Below are 26,873 nucleotides of genomic sequence, written 5' to 3'. Positions count from 1 at the left end.
CCAAACCAAACTGTTCCCATGAAAACATAAGAAATGTGACTTAATGGATCAATATATAAATTACTTGGAATGACATTAATATCTGGTGGTGCAGCGCACAGACTGCATGTCTTTGAGTGCAGACTCCTTTTGCGTGAAAGGGATCGAAACCAGGTCGGGCGATCTTTTTATTTTAATTTTTTCGAAAATTTATTTCTTCCTCCGTGGCTGTGATGCACTGCTCACTTATACAATCGTAACCGCCGACATGGATATGAACGGAGGCTTGAAGATCTCCAGCAATATGTTTGTGAATGTGTGACAAATCTGGTGCGCGAGACAGAGCCCCGCTGCAGACGTGAAGAGAACACAACGCACGCACGCGCAGGGAAACCAGTAGGTCTGAAAACCAGTAGGGGTGTAACACCGGCAACCAACACGGGTGCGTAACATAAAGATGTAACCATACAGGTTTGGTTGAGGCAACAGTGATACTCAATGGCTCTGGGTTAGATGTCTCAATGTATAAAAGAGGCGTGTCCGTCAGTTTTATTTTTTCTTACCAAGCTATACAGATTTACAGGCAGTCTTGCGGGCCGGAGTTAAACTCAAACGGGCCGTATCCGGCCCGCGGGCCGCTAGTTGAATAGGCCTGGTGTATGTAGTAGCAGGCCTTGCCAGGCAGCTGAAATAAACTCCATGGGAGGGTGTGCTCTCTCTCTCTCTCTCTCTCTCTCTCTGAGGCGCCGGGCCACATCTGCAGCGGGCCAGCCATCTGCACCCATTGTCTCAGAGGCACAACACAACCCTGCACGCATGGCTAGCCTCGTAAAGACAGGCCCTTTCCCCTCTCTCCTCCTCCGTCCCTCGTGGTGTGTGGGGGAGAAGAATGACTTCTTAATCAGTCACAAGGGACAACAGAAGTAGGAAAGCAAGAAGTAAACCCCATTCTAATGTAATCTGAGGAAACTTTAAAGATCAAGGTTACTTTCACTCCCAGGGACATTCTGTTGAACTGAAGCAGCCCCAGCAGATGGCTTAATGTGACATTAACCATAATCTCATTGGTTTATTTTGTTCTTGTTATCTCATTGTGATCTTAGATTGATTTAGTTCTGGAGAATTATACAACACACCTGGAGAAGAAAGGGGAAAACAAGGAAGTATAGGGGAAAACACCTAAATTATCTCAATCAAATAACCTCAAACTAACTCTGACATGTCAATATGAACTTTGCATATCAAACCAATTTAAGAGTAGCTGCCACATGAGACACACACCCTTCCCCCTATGTCTCCAATATCCAGGTTTATGAAGTCTGTTCACGGGTCATCATTATTTACAAGTTGCAAAAGAAAAGCAGGCATCGCGTGAGCTATTTATTCCTCTCTTGCAGTGTTGATAATGAGGATTTATTATGGCAAGGTTGACAATGAATGCAATGTGCATGCGTTAGTGGGAGGGATTATCCACCAAGTAGGGCAAGTGGCTGAGGCTAAGGACTGCAATTCCATCGAGCCGAGTTCATTTCAGTCATCGGCTCGGTGCACAGACGGGACAAGGAGTGCAATTCCACCGCCGTCTATTTGTCAAAGCCCCCACCCCCCCACAGAAGAAGAAGAAAACAATCCGAAAGTAAAAAATGGTAAAGTACATGCGACAGCACAGCGAGCGGAAACCCGAAGAGGCTCCGTCGGAGTCTGACGCGTTCACGGACCAGCAAGATTTCGGAGAATTGGCCGACTATTCTCTCAGCGACGTTTTATACTCCAAATGTTCCGCAATGGACCAAATCGGCACTTTCATGAAGAACGTGCAAGTGCTGCTCGACGCCGCAACTTACATAGAAAATGTCGAGAAGAGCAACGGAAGTAAGTAAACACGGGATATTATTAACGCGTAACGCGCCGAGCAGACAACAATAGAGGCGAAGGCGACAAAAGACGCGCAGCGGACAGATGAGCTGGCCCCGGCAGCGGCCAGGGATAGTTCACCTGCTCCGGGGAAAACTGGACTTTAATCGACCTTACTCTTAGAGTTTATCACCAAGTGAAAGGAAATCAGGTGGTGGTCTACATTTTTTTTAAATTCGGAAATTAATTGGATCGCCAGACTTATTATATCGCAATAATAGGCTTGAGCTAAAAGTATCTTCTGCCACCATTAACATGTTTTTATTAATTTGTTTTTGCCGACCATGGAAGCCTTCGCTGAGTAAGCACGGTTCATTTATTATATACGTATACAAAAAATGTGGTTTGCATATAGTGCCCCTAGGTTGTTTCATGTTGCCTAGATAATTTTGATGTTTGAGACTTCCGATTTCCTATTGTATCTTTAAACCTTTCACGCTTGCTAATTAAATATCACATTCTCTTCAACATAATATCCCATTCGACGACCCTCGTGCGGGTATAACTGCGATTTAGAGTTTATTTCCTCCTAACATTTTCAATTCAAAGCCCACCTCTCATTTGCAGAAGCAGCTGCTGCTTCCTTGTGTGTGTTGTTCACATGGTTTCCACATGGAACAAATTGTAAAGTTTTCATTGGTCGACACGCATGTTCCCAGAGCTGGAGTCACAGGAGACAGCCAATCACACGCAGGTTCAAGTCGGGCGTCGCGTGTTACTGGGACGGTGGGCTCATGGGAAGTGTAGGCGTTTATAAGCAACCCTAGACTAGAAGTGTGTGTGTGCGTGTGTATGTCTGTGTGTGTGTGTTAAAAAACACACAATACATGCATGTATATTAACATTTTCTAAGAAGGGTTGTCTTCCTATTTCATTATGTTTAGTTTACTTCCAGGGGCGAGTTGCCACGAGCCATACATTTAAATGTAATTTGGGAATTCAGGTCAAATAAGGTCACGTCCATCATGCCGGTCTCAGCCCTCGTGAAGCCTTTTGCTTGTCGCACATTTGTAGAAACTGATGTGCTATTTTTAATCCCCTCGATTTTTCTCATTCCCAGAATGTGAGCATGGGTATGCTTCGACGTCCCCTGACACCCAGACTGCACACCATCAGAAACAACATAAATTCAAGAATAGGAAGTTGGACAATATTAACAATAGGTAGGTCATTGTCTTGCAAAAGGTGCTTGAATTAAGTCATAAGTAGTACGTATAGAAAATGTTATGTTGTTCTTCATTCATGTGTGGATGACAAAATGCCTTAAAAATACTTCCTGATAAACAATAGTGAAATCATTATTTACTTCATATGATTATTTATAAGCATGATGTTATCGAATGATTACGGCACCATTACAGCATTTGTTTTGGATTTGGTGTGTACATATATATATTGTAAAGTATTTTGCATCATTAAGGCATGCATAACAGTTGTGTTTATATATTTATGATTTCAACAGGTCAGCACACAATGAACTGGAAAAAAATAGGTGAGTACAACAAAATTCAAGAGGTAGTTGTATGCATGTTCATGAGAAAAGTACTGAAGTACTGTACTTAAACAGGAACAAAATAAAAATAGGGAAATATTGAGACGAGGCGGTTATCTTGCATTTTCATTGTTATCTTACTTCAATTAACTATTGTTATACATGCATAACAACAAGTGACGTGCAAACGCCACACAGAGAAAGACTGAAGCATCTGAACTCCTGTAGTAAATGAGCCTCACAGAGTGTCTACTCCAGAGCCAGCTGTCTCAAAATGGAGCTTCAAGCTGATAAACCACAAGCGTTCTCCACTCTGCCATGTTTGCATATCTTGATGCATACCATCTAAAAACTAGAACGGGCACTCTGCAGAGCGCATACCTTTGCATATCACAAGATTGGGCGTTGAATTATTAACATTTTGGCATTAGTTGCATGCCAATTGGATACAAATTGACCACGCTATGGTAAAAAGAAGATGTTGACCTTTTCATGACCTTGACCTTTGACCCGATCGATCCCCAAATCTAATCAAATGGTCCCCCGATAATAACCAATCATCCCACCAAATTTCATGCGATTCAAGAAGAGTTTGACCTTTTCATGACCTTGACCTTTGACCCGATCGATCCCAGAATCTAATCAAATGGTCCCCGGATAATAACCAATCATCCCACCAAATTTCATGCGATTCGGTTTAATACTTTTTGACTTATGCGAATAACACGCACGCATACAAATACGCGGCGATAAAACATAACCTTCCGCATTTTCAATGCGAAGGCAATGAAATGCACTGCAGGCCCATAAATCATCACAGGACATTATAAAAATAAAAAAAATCTTCAATAACAACAACTTGGAAATCCACCTTGTGTGTATCGTGGCAGTGTGCGTTTTGTGAGGCGAATAAATAAAAAAGCATGCGTAGTGCAGCCTCAGGAGCAGCGCCGCTCATGGAGGACATGCAGACGTTTCCCCCAGTCAGCAAAGGGGAAACATCTGCTTCCAGACAACGGGGCTCCTTCCTGAGAGTCTCGGCTGCAGATTTAACAGCAGCTTGCAACGCTACGAATACAGGATAAGGCAGGACTCATTTGTCCTAAAAAATTAAATGCTCAGTTAATCCTCAAAAGCACGCCGTGTGTGTGTGGGAAAATATTGGTTTGACGGATGCACTCAGTGTGATGCGCTGAGAGCATCTTCGAGAGCCGGGCTTATTTTTACAATGGTGCTATTTCATATCACAAAATGGTGGCCGATGCAGAGAGAAGGGCCTGACAACGCAACTTGACCTACATTCGACGACATTATTTGAAAGAGGAGCGAGTGTCCTCTGCCAGTGTCTGCGTTTGGTCTGCAACCGCCGGCCCAGAGGCCTCGGTGGATCAGAAACGGGCCGAGCTGACCTCAGCAGCTTTTAAATCTGGGGCCAGACAGATCCATACGGAATTGCAAAAGAGTCCGATGGCGTGGCTGATTAGCAAAATGGATAAACGGATGAATCGAGCACCCTAAATATATCTTGTCGGTTACATTGCTCATCGCACACGGATTAATGCTAGCCCATCAGAATTAGAATTGATCAAGACCGATCGCATCGTGGTTTGCCTTAACTGTTCCTGTAATCACATTGGACAGGGTAGGAAATGTTATCATCGGACTGAATCGCAATCAGTGCAGAGGACGATTACACATTAGTCTGGAAATTTATCTTTTTTGTCATGACTGATGGTTTTATAATGCACATTACGCCGCGAAAGGAAGAGAAATGACATGATGACGTCTCCTCCCGCAGACGAGCACATCTCCGCCTGTGTTTGGAGAGGTTGAAGTCCCTCATCCCTCTGGGACCCGAAAGCAGTCGGCACACCACGCTGGGACTGCTGAACAAGGCCAAAGCACACATCAAGGTGTGGTAGCCCTGTCGTGTTGCTGAGGGCTGAAATCTGTACACATTTCTAGGTGCATTCGTTCAACAGACACAGAACATTTCCCACCTCTTCTTTTATCTTTTTGGCTCAGTTAAAGTAACATTATGCAACAATTGTACCTTAAAATAACAGCTTGAAAAAAATGGTGCCGCTACAATGACTTTTAATATGGCGATTTGCGCCTCCGCCATTGCCATCGGGGGTCTGTGGGGAAATAACTCCGCTATGTAGGATTCTGGGGCCGCCCGATCCGGGGCGGATGGACTTCCACCTGCTTTCTGGCAGTGATTACGCAATGTCATATAGTGCCACTCCACGCTCGCAGCTACAGTATAAGGGCGAAGCAAGCGAAGTCTTGTAATCAATTACACGTTCCAATGTAAATTATGAATATGTAGCTTTTTGGTGTCGTCAACAATATTGTATTCCATCACACGTACTCCACATTCAAACATTTAGAAAACAACGTATATAGGCTGAAAACGCGATCGGTATTTCATCTATACTAAATGTTGTCATTCTTTTGCTTATGTTAGCATTCATCTCCGATATCACAATGAATAAAACTATGCAGTCATATTTATGTAAAATCTTTGAATATTCTTACCTTATCGGTTGACATCATTTCTTGGTTTCTGACTTCGTCTGGTCATCAATACAAGTGTATGCGAGGCTGCATCTATCGTAACTGGGTATTTACGACACTGAAGTAAACGTTAAATACCTCCAAAACTGAAGGGGGCGCTAAAGGGGAAAAACTCCATTATGGTGCTTTAAGTGTCTTCTATAAAGTTTTAAGGCAGCACACACAAAACTAATGGTAAACGGACACAATATTGGTGCTAGTCACATGGTTAAATGAGATATGGGTTTGACTATGTACCTCCAGGCAATTCCGTCCAGTCCGAACCACGAGAGGAGCTTCCCTTGAAGACGCCACGGCCTCAGCGACGGACTCGTTCGAGCCTTATCGAGTGTTCGGCCAGATTGTCTTTCACACGACAGGAGGATGTGAATAGTGCACAGACGTGATTAAACCTTCAGAGCACCAGATCAATCCTCGTGTTGGAGCCGCCTGCCTGAACGGGCCACGGACGTTGTCTAGACTGCGCCGATGGCCCAGCAGCCGCGGAGCATCCGAGACGACACTTTGCCTCTCTTGATGGCTTCGGTCTCGGCCAGATTCGGCTCCAGCGGCGGTCAAGCCTCTTTGAGGGATGATTGATGGCTGCAATATGAAAGCAAAACCTGGCAACAGTGTGTGGGAGTTTATGACAGCGGCGGGAGGTAATGGATACAGTACCTACAGTGTGTGATGTCAACTATTGACTTTGGACTTGCCTGCTTTAAAGTCCAGGAAATGTGCCCCCCCCCCCCCCACCCTTAATGGGGCCGTGTTGTATTTTTGGTAACCAGAGGCTGTGAGAGTAAAAGGGGGCGGGGCCAAAGCCGCATGAAACTCCCTAAATTCCATCAAAACATCCCAAATCGGTATTCATTCCACAAACATCATTTGTCAACTTGTAATCAATGATTATTTGTGTTGGTAAATCTCACTGAACAAATGCCAGAACAGAGGTTTACGTTTTTTCTTCTTTTTCAGCTGCAGTTAATCTCGCTCAACAACTGGCTTGCATATAAATGTCGGTACTTATAAAATATGCAACTATTGCAGCACACATCTGTTTTTTAAATATATTTATTTGCACGATCGGGTGTGGTGTGAAGTCAAGTGATTGGATTACAGATGTTCAAAGTGCCTCTTGAGGACTTTATTTGTGAGCTTGTTAGACATTATTCATGTAAACCGATTATGTGTGCTGTTTGAAATTAACCAAAATCCATCTTGAACAAATGACTTCGAGCTGCGAAGGCAAATAATGAATGATCCTTCCAAAACGACCTTCATTTTCATTTGTATACCCATGAAGCAACAGTCACATGTCACTTATATCCACCGCACACATGACGCCAGCTACTCCTCTGGAATCCAACCGGCAACTTGCGGTCCTTGTGTTGAATATTTCATTAGAACGCACGCGGGGCATCACATTCGACGACGCGCATATTAACATCGCTCCACTGCACACAAGACAAGTTTCGCCATCCTCTCATGCATGTAGAGTGTTAATCACGAGGAACATCTCCAGAGCTGGAGTCAACGCTGCGTCATTCATGTGAACGCCAAACGAGGCACTCGGGATCCGCGCACGCCGATCTTCTAGATCATCGTGACGCAACAACACAATTAACTCTTCTGCATCTCTCTCATATTTAGAAACTTGAAGAGATGGACCGGAGGAGTCTGCACCAGCTGGAGACCTTAGAGAGGGAGCAGAGGCATCTGCAGAGGCAGCTCTCCCAGCTGCAGACTCATGGAGACCGGGACCGGGTCCGTACGGACAGCCAGGGCTCCCACATGGACTCTGACCACTCCGAGTCTGACAGAGGTCAGTGTCCCAATCGGAGCGTTCGCCCCCAAGGGCAAATTTAGCAGCGTCATTGGGCCGTGTCACCATACACACTCGGGGTTCGTACGGTCATGGAAAACCTGGAGAAGTCATGGCATTTTTAAAATGGTCATTTCCAGGCCTGGAAAAGTCATGGGAAAAAGCTTAAATCTTCAAAGTTTTAGAAAAGTCATGGAAATTTGTGATAATCACGTGTTCATTTGAGTTTGAGTTCATGGAGTTTGAAATAATTAATGTTTTTTAAAGAAAGACGCTCAAAATGTAAGCCGGCGTGCGCTCTCAATACGTTAAATTTTCTAAATTTTTCATGTTCATACCGAGATTTCAGTTTGGTCATGGAAATTTGGTTTAACCCTCCTGTTGCCTTCGGGTCATTTTGACCCGATTCAATGTTTAACCCTCCTGTTACCTTTATATTTACTGACATATTTTACCCTTGGGGTCAATATGACCCCAGCTATTAAAATCTCCAGAAAATTATTAGAATTAATATTGTTTTCCAAGTTTAAGTGTGAGGTACTTTTTGTTTGTTTGTTGACTACCGAAAGAACACAGACATTAAACATTGAATCGGGTCAAATTGACCCGAAGGCGGCAGGAGGGTTAAAGTCCTGTAAAAGTCCTGGAAAATCCATTGGTCAAGATGTATAAGAACCCTGACACTAAGGCGAGCACAATTTCACGTATTTGGACTGGCATGACTCCGAAAAGTAATCTGTATTAATCAGCGTTTTTCTTTTGTTGTGCAGAGGAGATCGAAGTTGATGTCGAAAGCACTGAGTTCTCCCATGGAGAAATGGACAGCGTGAGCACCAGTGGTGCGAGTGACCTGGATGACCACAGCAGCCGGCAGAGCTCCGCCAGCGACGAGGGCTACTCCACATGCAGCCTCAAACTGGCCTTCTCTGCTTGAAGCACCAGCCGATACGTTTACCCGGGCTGCGGGCCTTCGTGGCTCTCACCAGTACCAGCCGGCAGCTCCGTCCTCCCTCCGCAGTTCAGGGTCAACTGTCTCCATAAGAAGAACAAGCCTCGATCCCACCTTTACCTGACAAGTGAAATGTCTACTCCCCCCCTCCTGAGAACCAGCCTTAAGTTCAACACTCTCCTTCCAAAAAAGGGGCTTCAGTCTGAAACATTTTGTACACAAAAGCCTCCAAAGTTAACTTCTCCGTCAATACGCAGTTTCTTCATTTTCCAGAGTTGACTTAACCAATTACCTGAATATCCCATTATCAGCTTGACTCAACCACACCTGCACTCAATACTGACCCTGGAGAGGACCCACGCACCAGTGTCCAACACTGAAGCGGGAACTCTACCTTTAGTCAAGTTCATCCTCCTAAAAACCAGCACAAAAAAACAACTAAAAACAACCACTAAAAAACGCAATACCAGCTAGAAGCTCACCATTGTGAATGTTCGCTCCATTTGCCTTGTAATAACGTTGCCCTTTTTCTCTGGATGATATATCCAGATGGCACTTCTCGACAGTGTGCAAGCCAGTGGAAACGGCTGCAGTGTCTGCATTCCAACATGTTTATTACACTCCTCGACGCTCCGCTTTAAGACTCACACCCATCGCCGGTCCGCGTGGCGTCCCTTCTCTCGACTGAACGACCGTTGTATCCAAACCGGTGGTGCGCAGTCCACCCTTGTTATTCTAATTTATTTTGCATATAGTATTTATTTTTGGTATATTTCATTTTTTCTGTCGCTAGGTATTTGGTGATGGTTTAAAAAAGAAAGAAGAAGAAAAAGAAAAAAACTCCGCTGTTAGTTTTCTTCACGTCGTTTAAAAAAAATAGTTACTTGACGAGAAATTGAAGCCCAATTTGACGCATTTGCAGCGCTGAAGGTTTTAATGTATCGCTTCAGTCTTTTTTTTAAGAATGATATCTTGACAATAGTGGGCGGATTCCATTTGATTTGGACAGTAATACTATCCCGTGCTTGTCAGCGATAAAGCATCTACTTCCATCACAACTGTCATGCTGGCTGTGTTTAACACACTTTTCTGTCCGTCCGACGCCAAATTGCAGTTTGCTAGTTAAACACTTGCCCAACTAGTAGCATCAATTTTCATACTTAGTAGGAAAAAACCCGATTGTAATCGATTACAAAAAGAAGAAAAAAAGAAGCTATGGTGCATGTGTATCGAATGTAGCTATCATATTGTAATGTGCTTTGGATTGACACGTCTTAAATGTCTGTAGCATGAACATAAACGCTACAGAATACTCATTTTTGATTTATACTTCAATGTTTAACGCTGTATCATTTATGTACCGTAGCATAAAAAGGACAAGTTCAAATCCTCGACATTTGGAGACTTCCCATTACTAACGATATGTATTTTGGACACAGAATTGCACTGCTGACCTGTTAAAGAGTCCATGAAACCAAATAAGACATTTCAATACGACCATTCAAATGCATTGTTTTGGTCCAAGTTCAAAGGAGATCGCCACCAAATTGTGTCTTAACATGGGTATGTCTCTTGCACAACGTTCCTCGTTACAGGTCCTCCCCCCCAACCTGTTTGGGAATCTATTAAATGCACTATGAAGGAGACTTGTGTTCAGGAAGTACATTGAAGCACACCCCAGAATGTTTTCTCGTGTGTTAATCAGCAATCCAAGGTGACTTTTCTGCAAAACATGCTGCTGGTCCCCTGCTAGTCAGTCTTACAGTTCCCAATAACTGTCCCTGGAATCTTAATAAACCTCTACCGGCCAAACATAAACAATGTCTTTGTTTCTCATTACGCCCACTAATACTCGAATGTTCAACTCGGGTGTCTCGTCTGAGACTGGCACGGATCGGAGACATTGATCACGTCTGGAGCCAACACTGTTCATGAAGACTTCTGAGCTCACGACGTGCAGACTCTCGAGACATGTATGGAGAAGTTGCATCAACGGTTGCAAAATGCTACACGTCATTAACCTTCCTGTGACCTTTGGGGTCAATTTGACCCCATTCAACATTTGGCATACTTTTTTTTGCTTCATATTTCATGACTTTTCCTAATTATTTGAGGACAACTGGGAAAACATAAAATTCACATGATGTTTTCAATGTCCTGAACGCAACTTGTACGCATCGGTGTTCTTTGGGGTCAATTTGACCCCAGGCTGTTTTTCACTGTGTAAAACATAAGACTATCAACATTTTTTATTTATTTAAAAGGGCTATTTAGGTAGTCAACAAACAAACATAACGAACCTCACACTTACACTTGGGAAACAATATTAATTCTAATCATTTTCTGGAGGTTTTAATTGCTGTGCTCAAAAAGGGTAAACGATGTTAGTCCATTTGAAGGTAACAGGAGGGTTAATAATGCTACGAGTCTTTACTGCCACCTACAGTGCAGCAATACAATGATGATGTAGAAACGGTCAAAATGAGGTGGAAGCATTGATCTCCAAAAATGAAAACAAAACAATGTTTATTTCACTGTTATATACACATTAAAACGTAAATTCAGCCATGTCAAATATACACCATATTGACATTCAGACCCCAACAATGGGCCCGTCGTTAAAAACAAACTTCAAATTTACAAACCAAAATCTGCCGGTGTATATTTAGACTCCTCTTCGCAGGTATTACACAATTCGACCTCTGAGGAATCTGGACACCCTTCAAACGCTACGGCTTTCCTACAACACCGCAGCCTGCTCTTGCGTAACCGGTGACCTTGTTCTAACCCCCGCTTGAATTCCTTTGTTGTTGTACCTACACGGTATATAAGAAAACTACATCAATATTCCAAACAATGGCGCACAAGCAATTCCATTCTTTACTTGGGGAAACATACATTTTTGTAGAAACACAATGGAAATGCACCGATACAGCTCGTACACAGTGGATTATTATACACGGAAGAGATCAGGTCACTGTGGCATTAGATGTCTGACGTTGTATTTTGACGTGTCGTTGTACTCGGTCATCGGCTTGTCTGCAATACCACAAGTTCCCACGCCCACCTTCCCATTGACGCTTTCTGGAGACGCAAATATGCTCCTCTTGACCTAGAGAGAAAAACAGTTTTTTTCAAGATAGTTAAAATGTCACACACACACACTCATTTTTTTAAATTTTTAAATCATTCAGGCCTCTACAAAAAACATTTAAAATTAGTACCTGTCCTTTCTTGTTCTTCGAGTAGGCTTTGTTGTTGAACATTTGCCACTTTGACTTTTGTTCCTCCCTCTCTTGCTCCAGTTCCTTCATCCTGAGAACCTTCTTCTGGGCTTTTTTCTTCTTATACTCTCTTTGCTCTGCTATCTGCTCTTTTCTTCACAGACAGACAAGGAAGAGAAACATATATTAACATACAATGACAAACAAGATATATTGAATAGGAAATAAAAACACTAGTGAATCCAACCTTCAGTATAACTTAGAGGACAAATGCATTATTGGCAACAAATAACCAAGAAGAAAATATATGCAGCAATAGTACGAACTAAAGTATTGAATACAAGTAAATATATGCTAAAAGAGGGCACACTAGGGGTCTCCTCACTCAGTATGTGCTGATACAGTGTCTTTATTTGTGTGGGAAAATGACACTGCACATATTGAAAATTAGTTAACACAAAAACAGAGGCACTGTTTAGTGAAAGAAGTTTCCAGAATCAAAATTGTTCCTGTTAAAATATCTTTTTCGGACAACAAATAAAAAATGTGCGTGGGATTTATTTACGACAGGCTTGGTTTGAATGTCAATATGAAGTCAAAAACTGCCAATCATCTACTGTGCAGCGACATTAAAAAGCATGTGCACATCTGTCTGTGGGGTGAAACAGTGGAATATTTTAACTGATGACATCAAAGAAAGTAAAAATCTGGTGATAGTCAAGAAAAAATTTAAAGACATGACTGGCGAAGTATAGACGTAACAGCATTGATGAAGCATCATAAGTAACAGTTAATGGGGACAAGTTTTTTGTTTTGTTTATTGTTTTATGTAAATATGTAATGTGTGTATTTATGTGTGTGTGTTTATGTATGTGTGTGTATATGTATATATGTGTGTGAATATTTATGTATGTACATGTGTATATGTACATGTGTATATGTCTATATGTAGGTATATGTATATGGTTCTCTGAAATAAGTTTTTTCGTGAAATCATAGGTTAGGGCACTTATAAGCTTGATAGCTTCAGCCTCGACCCGTTCGGTCAGCCACTTTCTTCTTTTGTTGAATTTGGATTTTTGTATATTTTGCTGATCGAAATAAACTAAACTAAATCGTGAACATCACACAGACCCATATCAACACACGGTGATGTGTGGGAGCGCAGTGAAGTGTTTACTGAACGCCACCCTGACGACGGTCTGCGCGAGACAAAAAAACGTGACTTCTTAAAAAAATTGGAGGCACGTGTGAAGTGCAATTTGAGTCCCGATATATTTCCCGTAAAACGTTAAGAAGCAGAACGACAGCAACAGTGTACGTGTAGGTGCGCGTTCATACTTTGATTTGGGCTTTTGACTCCCGTCGTCGTTGGAGCGCTTCCCATTCTCCGGCTCTTTGAGGTTCTGCAGTGGAATCACTTCAGCGTTTCCGTAGCCGGCGAAGGTCACGGCTGCGGTGCCGTTCTCCCGGTCTATCTCCTCAATCTCAGCCGCATACACCCTGTCAAAGAATCACGTCTGTAAGCAGGTGAGTACGAGCCAAATACTCCAGCACTACCGAATTAGCAATGTTTAAAACAATATAGAACACTAATGACAAATGAAACTCTGCAATATGTTACTTTTGGATATTCTTTTCGATAAAAATGTAGCACAGGTATATTAATTTCCGACTTGTGCTCCTCTTGAATTCAAACATTCGTGAAACGGCAGCTGCTTTTTTGGGTTATGTATTGCAGGACAAAAAACATGCTGCAAGTCTCTTCAGTAAACAATCATTGGTTCCAGAGCATCTCCTGGGCCCAGTTGTCTCGGGCAAATGTATAACATGTGCAGCATGGGAATGAATCCAGGCTTCTTCTATACAATAGTATAGTAATAGTAGTATATTTACCTTTGCATTGAAAATGCGGAAGGTTATGTTTTGATCGCCGTGTATTTATTTATTTGTATGCGTTTTATTCGCATAACAAAAAAAGTTTTAAACCGAATCGCATGAAATTTGGTGGGATGATTGGTTATTATCCGGGGACCATTTGATTAGATTTTGGGATCGATCGGGTCAAAGGTCAAGGTCATGGATAGGTCAAAATCTTCTTTTTACCATAGCACGGTCAATTTCTATCCAATTGGCATGCAACTAATGTCAAAATGATCAGAATTCATGCCCAATCTTGTGATATGCGAAGGTATGCGCTCTACCGAGTGCCCGTTCTAGTTAGTATTAGTTTTTAGTTTTGTGTTTTATAATTATTTTTATTAATGCTCTGATGTGCACCGCTGCTGTGATTTTTGAAATGTCCCCACTGTGGGACGAATAAAGGTATATTATCATATATCATATCATAGAGAGCCAAAATGGTTCTCTACTTTAGGTCCCCGCTTTCAAAATTTGTTCCGAGTACATTTCTCAAACAATCTTTCTGAAAAGCTGACATATGACATATGAGCAGTTTGTGCATTATTTAAGATGCACCAAGAAGGCATGCAATTGCATTATTTATTTTCATCAGAAGAGGCTGGTGATACTCACTGTCCGTCCCGTTTCCAAACAGCCATGCAGCTGTCGCCCACTTTCCAGCCGAGCTTCGCGACTGCGGCGGATGAGCCGTTGGGACCGGAAGAACCTTCAGTGGGCTGCGAGGTCAGGAGGTCTTTTGTCAAATCAATGACTTCCTGGAGAAGAAATGCAATCGAACGGTCACGGGAAGTGTAGGCAAGTCCCCCCCCCCTCTGTAAAAGTCTGCTTGCAAAAGTGACAACGGCAATAGTTGGGAATGCGATATTATTTGTGTTTTGGCTATTATTAAACAAAGCACTGAGGGAAGTCTTTGCAACATGCCTCACTATTCAGAATTAGCTAATCTAGACAGGTAAATTGGAAAATGCTCATGATACATCATATCAATACTGACATAACACTTTGAAAACTCATTAATGATTGCCTATATTTTTAAAATGTAAGAATGTATTTCACAATTCTAGAACATTATCCTTCAACCCTCCTGTTACCTTCAAATGTACTAACATCTTTTACCCTCTGGTTCAATTTGCCCCCAGCAATTTAAACCTCCAGAAAATTATTAGAATTAATATTGTTTCCCAAGTTTAAGTGTCAGGTACTTTATGTTTGTTTGTTGACTACCTAAATAGCCCTTTAAAGAAATAAATAAAGATACACAACCAAACCCAATGTGTGTAAAAAAGTTGATATTTCTTATATTCTTTACAGAATTCAAATTGACCCCAAAGAACACCGATGCGTACAAGTTGTGTTCAGGACATTGAAAACATATCAGCATGTGAATTTTGTGTTTACCTCGTTGTCCCCAATAAATTAGGAAAAGTCATGAAATATGAAGGAAAAAAAATGTCCATCATTTTAGTTTTTAATGGACAAATAGTGTCTGTATGTACATAACATCCATCACTATCGATGTACTCTACTGTGCAATATCAACATTTCATACATGCAATAATGGGAACTCTGTTAATCTGATTAATCCCATTTTTTATTGACATAATGATCATACGTGTATTATTTTCTTTATGTCCTTTTATGCAAATCCAGCAATGACGAATACGCATCTTCAATGGAAATCGTTTCAAATGAATCCCAATTCACACAAACCTGTAAGTCTTTCTGGAGTTTGAGGAGGTCTTCATTTTCTTGGTCGGTCGATAAAGCAACTTCTACTTGCTGTAGCTGGGCTTTGTAGCTACTCAACTGTTTCACCAAGTCTTCCGACATCTGCGTGTTGACAAAAACAGAAGAGCGTTTTCTCGTAAACTCGGCTAACGACAGCTCCACTTAGCTGCACATCCGAGCAGCTAACGTCAAACATATTACATCTTAGATTAGCAATAATTGAAGCCCACGCACTGCTCGTAAAGTACATTGCATGCGAAAACGTGCCCGCAAAGTGAGAGAAACCGTGAACACGAAACGTAACGTTGAAGAAAACCCCTGACATAACGGTATGCAACATTAGCTTCACGCTATGAGGTTAGCTTAGCTGTTAGCTATGTCCCTCGGCCTCTTCCGTCGACGGAGATTATAGCTAGAAAGCTAGAAACAAACAGCGGAGGGCCATCAACTACAGCGGGGAACTGTCAATCGTACCTTGGTATAAATGCTCTTCACCGTCAAACACAGCAGGCATCCAAATCTCTTTCCGACTATTTGCCAAACCGACTGCTGAAAAGAACAACAGTACCTTTCCTGCCGGACACAAATATCCAATCGGAAGTCCGCGATCGACGCTCTCGCGATAACACGTGAACTCACGTCAAGTCGAGAGCGGCTCGTTAGTGTCTCCAGCGGCACGGACCGTGCACCCGCAGGCCCTTTAGTTGGCTTTTCATTTTCCTATGCTGGTAGATACGAGCTATAATTAACATGCACGTAGGAGACTCTGCTGTGTCTCATGTAACTGTAGTCATACCGTACGGGTTGCGGTTGTGAGTCTGACTGTGGAGTCAAAATGAAGTTTCTGTATTTACATGAAGAGAAACGCTACTTATTGACTTCAATCTTAATGTATCTATATATTATTATTAGACCTGCTCCAGGAACCAGAATATTCTCTAAAACGTGGCATTTTCTGGAAATTATATATATATATATATATATATATATATATATATTTATATAATATATACATACATACATACATACATGCCTGCATGCAAAAACATATATATATATATATATATATATATATATATATATATATATACACACACATATATACATATATATATGTATTTATAGTATTTATATATATAGTATTTATAACAACTGTACGTGAATCTTTATGTTTACTTAGTATTAGGAAATGTCTTGTCTTATCTGTTGTGCCTGTGCACTTTTATATGTTTCACCGTGGGAGAGTGGGAAACGTCCTATCGATTCCTTTGTATGTCTTAACATGTGAAGAAATTGACAATAAAGCTACTACTACTATATATATATGCATACATGCATACATACACACACATATATATATATATGTTTTTGCATGCAAAAAGTTGTAATGTTTAAAAAAAAATTGTTTGACTTTATACTCATTTATATTAATTTGACTTTTTTACATGCATACACACACATACATAGATACATATACATGTATACATATATGCATATATGCATATACACACATACATACATACATACATACATACATTATATAGATACACAAGTAGACAGTCACGTGGACCTGCTGTGTATCAAGCAATCATAAAAAAAGGTTTGTAATCACAGCCATAAATCACGCTGCTCTATAAATCATTTTGCTTCTCTTTTAAAACAACGCATGTTGAAGCAAAGCTGAGCCACAACAAATCATATCATACTCTGTACTTTAGTCTGGATGTCAGATGAGTAAGGTATAGAGATGCCTCGGAACACTAAAACTTGAATATGTCTCTTTATAGAAACCCTTTTAATACTCCTAATTAATAAATATATGTTAGTCATTATAGTAAAACATGTGTCCTGCTGTGTCTATATAAATACAATGGCATACAAATCCTAAAGTAGATAACTAGTAATGCATGCTCAATGGCATGCATTACCTTTCCTGCTGTTTTCTTTAGGCATTTTGTCACAATCAACACGAGCTACCACAATCAAAATGACTTTATCTTACATCTGGCACACATACAGCATTGCAAATAATAAATCAAATCTTGCTTACAGATGTCATACTTTGCGTAGTAGCTGAGAATAATAATTAGATTTGTCTTATCAAATACACAAAATGTCTCAGTGTATTCATTTTTGATTTATTCTACTTAGTTATTGGGAAAGCAAATCATGTCTAGATGAAATCTTTATGTCAGTAAAAAAGCTGCTCTTACTGTTGCACTAGTAGTGATTGATCTCCTCAGTAAGTTGCTTCAATCCTCTTGATTCAGGATTTAGTTCAAGCTATTTTTCTTTCAGAATACATCCAAAGATTTTGCCCATAAAGACAGAACTGCAAAACCATTGAGTTTACTCCATAAGAGTGTACTCTTAATCCACTTTAATTTAATAAACTACAGATATTACATCTATAAATCAAAAATATTGTTAATGCCAAAATCAGCCAGTGGTTATTGGGTCGGAGAGCAACACAAAATTGCTTTTAAAGCTCCAGCAGGGGATGAACTCCGCCCATTCCCGAGCTCACTGAAGAGGATTCAATATCACACATCCTCAGCGTCAGATCAAGCCTATAAAACAACGTGCTCTCCACTTCAGTCAGAAGATGACAAGATCTCTCTGAGCCAGGACTGTCTGCAATGTAAGTCTATTTTATGAACGTTTCTATCCTAAAATGTTTGTGGTTTAAAGAATATATACATATTTCAAATAATCTCATGTGGGGAAACTGTGAATGAAAGAACAATCCCTTTATTTCTTTCAATATTTTTCTATTTTTGTTCTGCAAACACATTTCTCATGATTTTTTCTCTGTTGTCTCTTTTTCTGACTGACAAAGAGGAAAGAAGCAGAAATTTCTTCAACAAAATCTTCCAGTGGGCAAAATGAAAAGACTCAATTCTCTGATGCCGTGTTCTTGAATGGATGATATTTATAGACTGCTGGCAAGCACAGCTTCCAAATCTCCTAAAAGAGCATTCGTTGTCCGTAGCCATCGACACCACAACTCATCCTGATGGGTTGCCTTAACTTCACCGGCGAAAATGAGACTTTGCCTGACAGGAACCTTTACACAGTGCAGACCTCTGTGCCTTTAACAGTCTTTGTGGGCATCCTCATCCTGCTAACTGTGTTTGGAAATGTAATGGTGGTCATCGCTGTGACTACGAGCCGAGCCCTGAGAGCGCCACAGAACCTGTTCTTAGTCTCTTTGGCGTGTGCAGACATTCTGGTCGCCACCTCAGTGATGCCATTCTCTTTAGCCAATGAACTGATGGGTAACTGGTACTTTGGTAAAGTGTGGTGCGAAATCTACCTGGCTTTGGATGTGTTCTTCTGCACCTCGTCCATCGTTCACCTGTGTGCCATCAGCCTGGACAGATACTGGTCCGTCTCTCAAGCAATCGAGTACAACCAGAGGAGGACACCGCGCAGGATTAAAAGCACAGTCGTCATCGTTTGGGTACTGGCGGCGATCATTTCATTCCCTCCGCTCATCACAATGAAAAAGGACGAGGGCAAAGAAGACAGCCCTAAATGTAAAATCAGCGAGGAGAAATGGTACATCATATTCTCCAGCACCGCCTCTTTCTTCGCACCCTGCCTCATCATGATTATGGTGTACGTTCGAATATACCAGATCGCCAAGAAAAGAACAAGAGCCCATCCAGGTGAAAGGCAGAGAGGATGTCACAATCCAGAAGACACAAAGTGTGGCTCAGACCCTCTGGAGAGAAAAGGCGGTCGAGATGTCGACGGGCTCGACGTGGAGGAAGAACCCTCGTCGTCTGATGGGAATGAAAGCATCCTTTGCTTCCTGAAGAAGAGGAGGGACGTACAGACAACGAAAGTGGCCCGGGAGAAGGCTGGAGAAACCTCTCCAAAGCCAGAGCCCTGCGTGAGAGTGAGCAAGTGGACAGGACGGCAGTACAGAGAGAGGCGCTTCACATTTGTTCTGGCTGTGGTCATGGGAGTGTTTGTTTTTTGCTGGTTCCCCTTTTTCTTCACGTACACACTCACCGCCGTGTGTGACTCCTGCTGTGTACCAGAGACATTATTCAAAATGTTCTTCTGGTTTGGTTACTGCAATAGTTCACTAAATCCTTTGATATACACGATATTCAATCACGACTTCAGGAGGTTGTTTCAAAAGATCCTTTGCAAAAGGGACAGAAGGGGTTAGCGAATGCGATTTTTATCTCGGCATTTCGAAAGCAACATTTTGGCCAGTAATATACAGGCTCCTGTGTAAATATAACATGAAACGATATGAAAAGATATTTATAGAATATTTTAAAAATGTGAAATGTAGCATGTTTTGCTTTCGCGTTTTAACATTTGAATGTGCTTCCAAATCGGTAGATGTTTGTAACATTAAATCACGCGACAAAGATTTAATGTGCACTTTGTTTAACAGCTGGTGTTACACTGTGACAACCCGGGAGTTCACATTGCACATGTGTGACAACATGCACGATACATTTTCTACACGTATGTGTTCATTTGTAACCGCGGTTGAATGTATCAGATATCATCTCTCTTGTGCACTGATTCTTTAGACTTTAAAAGGCTATAAAGAATGATCGATTTAATAATGATAATAATGTGTGTAACATAAAGGCAGACCACTCGGGCTCAAGTCACAGACTAGAACACTTCATTCATCAACCTTTCCAATTGATAGACCATATTCTAGAGGAAGAAACATGATACTCAGGTTGGTTGTGCCATCTGCTACAAATACTGCAATCCACTGAAAGGTAAATATAAGGAAAATAGTCTGGAAACAAACGGGCCAGTGATTTCATTAAGATGGAAAGCTCCATCATGTTCTCATGACAGTAATTATCCTGCAGGAGGAATGCCAAAAAGATGAATATTATTCATAAAGTATGCCCCTCTTGCTCTGTAATTGGACATAACAATGAAACATTTAGGAACGTCGATTATTGTAAATGTTACAGTATTGCCAAATTGAAGAAAACTATCACCTCTTGTCAGATCCTAGTGCAATAACTGTAATAATAACTTCATATTTACACTATGTTGATCTGCACTTCACACATTTCATTTATTTACACTACACACATACACACACTTTGCATTTGGCACACTCTGTCTATATTTAATATTTTTATATTGAATTTAATTTTACACTGCAGTCATTAGTATTGTATTGTATTTGTGTATGCATATGTGTTGTATATATATATACATATATATTTTATTTTATATTTTACTTTGTATACTTTGCACAGTCATTGTATTATATTTGTTTGTGTGTGTGTGTATATACATATATGTTTCATTGTATATACATATATATAATCTTTCATCCCTGTTTTTTATATTTCATATTTTATATTTTTTTCTCGTGTGTTTAGTTTATTGGTGCTGCTACTGTGACGACAAATTTCCCCTTGGGGATTAATAAAGTATATATCTATCTGTCTATCTATCTAATCCTTGTTCAATAGCAAGAGGACAGCTAAAATACATTATCCCCATACCACCAACGATCTAGTTCACTCATAACGAGCACGAGAACATGATAACTATATGACAAGGATTTGATGCCTAGGAGGTATAAGTGGCAGAACAATATTGATTGAGTTTATCATGAGTTATATAGCCCTTCATATCAGCATTAAATCATCCCCTGGAGTCAAACAAAAGAACACTCAGCAATGGAGATATGATTGGCTGCGACAACTTACATTGTTACGGTAAGGTTAATTAATATCCACACAAGCTTATAAATGTGGTGTATCAGCATTCCCCATCTCTTTTCCTTTTGAGAACACTGTTAACAGCCCTATGGATATGAACTTTTTATATCCACTTTCCTTCAACAAACATACTTTTGGACCCCTATCAGTCTGTGAATCTAAATAGAGTAAATGCACCGTCCATAATTACGTTAACTTAGCAAACATTTCTGCCAGCCACCTCTCGTATAGACCGTAAATAACATAGTGATTCCCATGACTTGCTCTCTGGGACTCTGGTGTTTTGAGATTCCTGTGGTACACATGTTTGGGTTCAACCATGTCTCTGAGTCTTAAAATACAACATACTTACCACAGATGGCAAACCACAGACCACGGTATTGCTGCTAGAGTTCCCACGAACAATCTGACACGAGAAATATGAGACAACATTGGTATTTGAGAAGCTATGCAAGAAAGAGCTGTTTTGGAAAAGTTGTTCAATCAATATGAGGTTGTAACTGACGCTGACAACGGGTATCGTGATGTTGAAAGGGTGAAAAAAGTTACAACTTAAATATATGTTTATTGTTGTTGGGATATTCTAACATAAGTAGCAATTCACATTCAAATAATCCACATTATGTAACATGCAAGACAGTAATTAGAATATTTCTTCTTGGCCCTCATCAATGGCACATCAATGTATCTTTGGAGATTAAAGTGCAACCATTGTAATCGAAACACATCATTAAAATACATTAAAATGACACGTCGTTATGCTTGAGCAACAGGATGCATACAATAAATGTTTCAGGGACATATTCTCCAAGCAATAGAGATTCAATGCCAAAATAACCATGACAGTACTTGTCCAAAAAGAATAATGAAACAATGGAATCACTAGAGTTGATGTGGCACTAACTGGTGATTAGCTTGTTTAATGGAAACCACAAAAGCAGCGGCGACCTATTAAATTAATCACGTGTTACTGAATGTTTCAGTTTAATTTTGTCTCTGCCTCGCTCACATCTCTATAAATTACGGTTGGTTACAAACTGTAAACAGTTACTTTTCCCATCGTCGCACACGTCCACTTTCGCTGTCTGCGGATAGTGATTTATTTCCCCCTTTAAAGGCCACTTCAGAACATCATAATTTATGTTGGTGACACCAGGGCTTGTAAAACTGTGCTTCTGGCTTGCGTTCCCACAACTTTCACACGGCTTCCCAGTCAAGTCAATCCCTTTCTTTTATTCTGTTCTTTTTTCTCTCGCCTCCAGCTCAATCGGTGCTGTTTAAAGCTGCTCGCTCTTAAAGAGGTAGAGGTTGTCGTGTGAGGATTCCACAGAGTCAGACAGAGGCATCAAGACCAAACTAACATCTCTAAATCATAGTGATGAACAGAGTGTTTCTAATTGAATGTCGGGTCATTCATTATGGTTTGAGCCCAATGCATCATGCACTCTGGGACATGCTTTACTTCCTCTCTTTAAATTGATAAGGATGTGAGATAATCAAATAATGTTGTGAGGGATGTAGGTGACTGAAAGATCCTGTTTAATTTGCCTCATGCAATCCCTGTTACGCTCTCTACTCTGCTCACCATCACTTCTGCTGTGGGAATTTTATTAAAAATAAATTGTCTTGTTTTAACCCATAGTTTTTGAATGTGTGTCATTTTTTTAATAAGAAGATTTCTAGTGGTCCAAGTATGCAGAAGATGAAAACTGGAAGTATTGGTATTGTCTGAATGACTTGCCAGGCCTTCTTTTCGCTTTTTCAGTCCTTGAGAAAGGGATTTTTTTTTGCGATGCATGTTTAGGATTTTAAAAGTGATCTTCAGCCTATATTTTCTTAGCTCATCGAAAAAGCAAAACATCTTTGTCTGGAAGGGGCTCAAGAAGACCCCGGGGGAACGACGACCTCGCTGGGAGTTAAGCCAAAGCGCATTGGGATGATGTGGAATTTACCAAATATATCAAATGTATCAACAAACGGAAGTTCATTCGCTGGGTCAGCCAACATACTCTTTACTCATACACCATTTGGTTTAATCATATTTTACCGTATCTTGCGTCCACATACCACACAAATTACCTTTTCATTTTGAGCTCATTACAAAATATTTCTGAAGTTGTTATTTTAATTAACAACTAAATCTGTTTTCCAGGTAATTCTGAACGTCCAGTAACAATGAGTGCCTTTGTGTATGTGGGGGAGTGTGTGGGTGAGAGAAAGAGAGAGAAGAAAAAGAATGGGAAATGGGATGAATAATAGTTAATTAGTAAATTTGTCTCTAGAGATTTTAGAAATATGACACAGTGAGTGCAAATCCTATATGAATTTGAATGAGTTTGAAAACACACAACAAGCAGAGCTCCTCATGCTTTATATGCTCTGCATCGCATGCTCATTGATACCGCATTAAGAACTGGCAAATCTCCTGCTCCGGACACCATCATTCTTCCTTAGCCATCTTGTCCTGTCTGTGCTATCGATCGTATCCAATACCAGTCTGGCGTATACTCTCCTCCCCGTGCACAGCACCACCGCCCCCACCCACGACATGCTCTGGGATGATGTTGGCTCGACACACACAGAGTAAACACCAACTCCTGATCAAGTTTACTTTGCTTATACTTTATCTGTCCTCACCAGCCAGCTGTTGTGAACTATAATGCATCCCTCAGGATGTGGTTCCAGTTAACCAAACCCCTGCACACATGAAGAGCGAGCAGCAGGCACGTGCACAGACATTTTGGGGGGCAGGTGCTCAAACCAAAAAAAAGGGCACCCATCGCCCAAAAATATTTTTCTGACAGAGTTGAAACATAATCAGCATGACACTAATTCTGCGGTCCTCGACCTGGGTTTCCTTTTGGCAGGATTAGACGGCTAGCTTACATTTTCCTTATGAATAAATATGAAATATTATATGGCAACGACAGTACAAGAGTTCTGATTGGTACTCATGTAAAAAAAACACACAAAAATGCCCCGTCAGATATAAAAATACATTTAGAGGGAATTGATGACAGAGAAAGTATTTTTTATTAAATACTGATGAATGAGGAACAAAATTGTCTCCAGAAAAAGGGGCAGTTTTCTCATCCAGGGCAAAAGGGGAGGAGCTTGAGCAGTCCCACTCAACCCGGACATCTCTGTGAGATCACCGCCTTTCCTTTTCACCTTTGTCATCCCCTTCAAGGGGTGTCAACAGTGTGTTGAGCTCTTTTTGACTGGTTCTCTTCTGTCGCGGACATGATATACAACATGATTACTATTTGAAATGAAAACACGACATGGCCCCATTATGCAGATAGAGTGGAATCAATATCCGAGGTTATTACTCGCAGTATTAAATGTTTCTAAGGGCGCCAGTAACGTCAGTACGATGGCAAATTATTTTCTGCATGTTTGCTGGGGACATCTATTATTCAGGCAAGATAATATACCATAATTAATTGATTATGTATGGATACATTTCTATAACTAGAATGGGCACTCGGTAGAGCGCATACCTTCGCATATCACAAGATTGGGCATTGAATTATGAAAATGTTGGCATTAGTTGCATGCCAATTGGACACAAATGTATCGTGCTATGGTAAAAAAAAGATGTTGACCTTTCCATGACCTTGACCTTGACCTTTGACCCGATTGATCCCAAAATCTAATCAAATGCCCCCGGATAATAACCAATCATCCCACCAAATTTCATGCCATTCAAGAAGATTTGACCTGTTCATGACCTTTGACCTTGACCTTTGACCCGATTGATCCCAAATTCTAATCAACTGGTCCCCGGATAATAACCAATCATCCCACCAAATTCCATGCGATTCGGTTCAATACTTTTTGAGTTCTGCGAATAACACGCATACAAATAAATAAATAAACTAGAACGGGCACTCGGTAGAGCGCATACCTTCGCATATCACAAGATTGGGCATTGAATTATGAACATTTTGGCATTAGTTGCATGCCAATTGGACAAAAATGTATCGTGCTAGGGTAAAAGAAAAGATTTTGACCTTTCCATGACCTTGACCTTGACCTTTGACCCAATTGATCCCAAAATCTAATCAAATGGTCCCCGGATAATAACCAATCATCCCACCAAATTCCATGTGATTCAAGAATATTTGACCTGTTCATGACCTTTGACCTTGACCTTTGACCCGATCGATCCCAAAATCTACTCAACTGGTCCCCGGATAATAAACAATCATCCCACCAAATTTCATGCGATTCAGTTCAATACTTTTTGAGTTCTGCGAAAGATTTTGACCTGTTCATGACCTTTGACCTTGACCTTTGACCCGATCGATCCCAAAATCTAATCAACTGGTCCCCGAATAATAAACAATCATCCCACCAAATTTCATGCGATTCGGTTCAATACTTTTTGAGTTCTGCGAAAGATTTTGACCTGTTCATGACCTTTGACCTTGACCTTTGACCCGATCGATCCCAAAATCTAATCAACTGGTCCCCGGATAATAAACAATCATCCCACCAAATTTCATGCGATTCGGTTCAATACTTTTTGAGTTTTGCGAATAACACGCATACAAATAAATAAATAAATAAATACACGGCGATCAAAACATAACCTTCCGGCATTTTCAATGCGAAGGTAATAAATACACGGCGATCAAAACATAACCTTCCGCATTTTCAATGCGAAGGTAACAACATGAATAAAATGCAATCTAAGAAAGATACTTTTTGGAGAAGTTTTTGATTGTGCATAGGGTTAAATATTATGCAAATAAATTATATTTTCAATTTAATTTGATGGGTTTAGTGTCACCTTTGGGGACAGATTAGTGCTGTTAGGGCTCCAGGTTCACGGGTCTCTAATAGCTTTTTAAAGCATAGGAGTGGATATTTGAGTGGCTTCACTTTGACAACCAAATTACAAGTCTGAAGAGTAGTGGTTATAATATGTTTAAATAACAAATGATTCCTTCTTTTAGACATATGTATGATTGGCCCAATACTTGGCGCATCGTGTTGCTTTTGATTTTTTATTAACAGGGTTCCCTTCCCTTCACTAACGTTAGATAGTTTTTGCACGTAGCGTTAAGACATTTTATTTGATTAACTAATAGCTACAATGTGCAAGCATTTGTTTAGGCACAAGTCAGAAAAAGTCAACACTTCTTGATTCTTTAAAATGACGTTTAACGAAAATCCATTGGAACTTCATACGGACATTTAGCGTTAGCGTTCACCTGCTGACGTTAGTTCTTTTCTCCGAGCTGCTTCAAAAAGATGGCAGCCGGAAGTGACAAATGATCCTTACACTACTAACGGTACTTAAGTGTGAAGGGTTTGATCCCCATTTATGTATAAGAAGAGCATGCTTACATATAATTAAGATTAATATAAATAAACCAAAAAAAAGAAAAGAAGACGTTTCTTAATATTTGTACCACTTGGTCCAGTATGTGTTCTCTGCACATCCATCACGGTGTGGTTTGGTTCTGACTTCTCCCCTCTGAGGGGCTTCAGAGCGCTGGACACCAACACAACGTATCTCTGACCAAGAACATCAGCTAAA

At 40.6% G+C, this 26,873-nt stretch overlaps 3 protein-coding genes across 3 annotated transcripts; 2 read left to right on the top strand and 1 right to left on the bottom strand.

Annotated features, from left to right (window-relative positions):
• The first annotated feature begins 1,539 nt into the window (after positions 1 to 1,539).
• LOC130206790 (max-interacting protein 1-like) lies at positions 1,540 to 10,034 on the top strand. Its single transcript, XM_056434914.1, has 6 exons — positions 1,540 to 1,851; positions 2,954 to 3,056; positions 3,356 to 3,385; positions 5,184 to 5,298; positions 7,598 to 7,769; positions 8,540 to 10,034. The coding sequence occupies exons 1-6, from the start codon at positions 1,623 to 1,625 to the stop codon at positions 8,701 to 8,703; spliced, it is 813 nt and encodes a 270-aa protein (XP_056290889.1). The 5' UTR covers positions 1,540 to 1,622; the 3' UTR covers positions 8,704 to 10,034.
• Positions 10,035 to 11,580: 1,546 nt separating this feature from the next.
• smndc1 (survival motor neuron domain containing 1) lies at positions 11,581 to 16,177 on the bottom strand. Its single transcript, XM_056434915.1, has 6 exons — positions 16,068 to 16,177; positions 15,576 to 15,695; positions 14,478 to 14,620; positions 13,284 to 13,445; positions 11,943 to 12,096; positions 11,581 to 11,830 (listed from the first exon to the last, which is right to left on the bottom strand). Exons 2-6 carry the CDS (start codon positions 15,693 to 15,695, stop codon positions 11,693 to 11,695), a joined length of 717 nt encoding a protein of 238 aa, XP_056290890.1. The 5' UTR covers positions 16,068 to 16,177; the 3' UTR covers positions 11,581 to 11,692.
• Positions 16,178 to 18,463: 2,286 nt separating this feature from the next.
• Positions 18,464 to 20,813, top strand: LOC130206789 (alpha-2A adrenergic receptor-like). Its single transcript, XM_056434913.1, has one exon. The coding sequence runs from the start codon at positions 18,610 to 18,612 to the stop codon at positions 19,774 to 19,776; it is 1,167 nt and encodes a 388-aa protein (XP_056290888.1). The 5' UTR covers positions 18,464 to 18,609; the 3' UTR covers positions 19,777 to 20,813.
• Positions 20,814 to 26,873: the final 6,060 nt, after the last annotated feature.

Source organism: Pseudoliparis swirei, chromosome 17, assembly GCF_029220125.1.
Source record: "Pseudoliparis swirei isolate HS2019 ecotype Mariana Trench chromosome 17, NWPU_hadal_v1, whole genome shotgun sequence".
NCBI lineage: Eukaryota > Metazoa > Chordata > Actinopteri > Perciformes > Liparidae > Pseudoliparis > Pseudoliparis swirei.
This window is presented reverse-complemented; position numbering and strand designations above follow the sequence as displayed.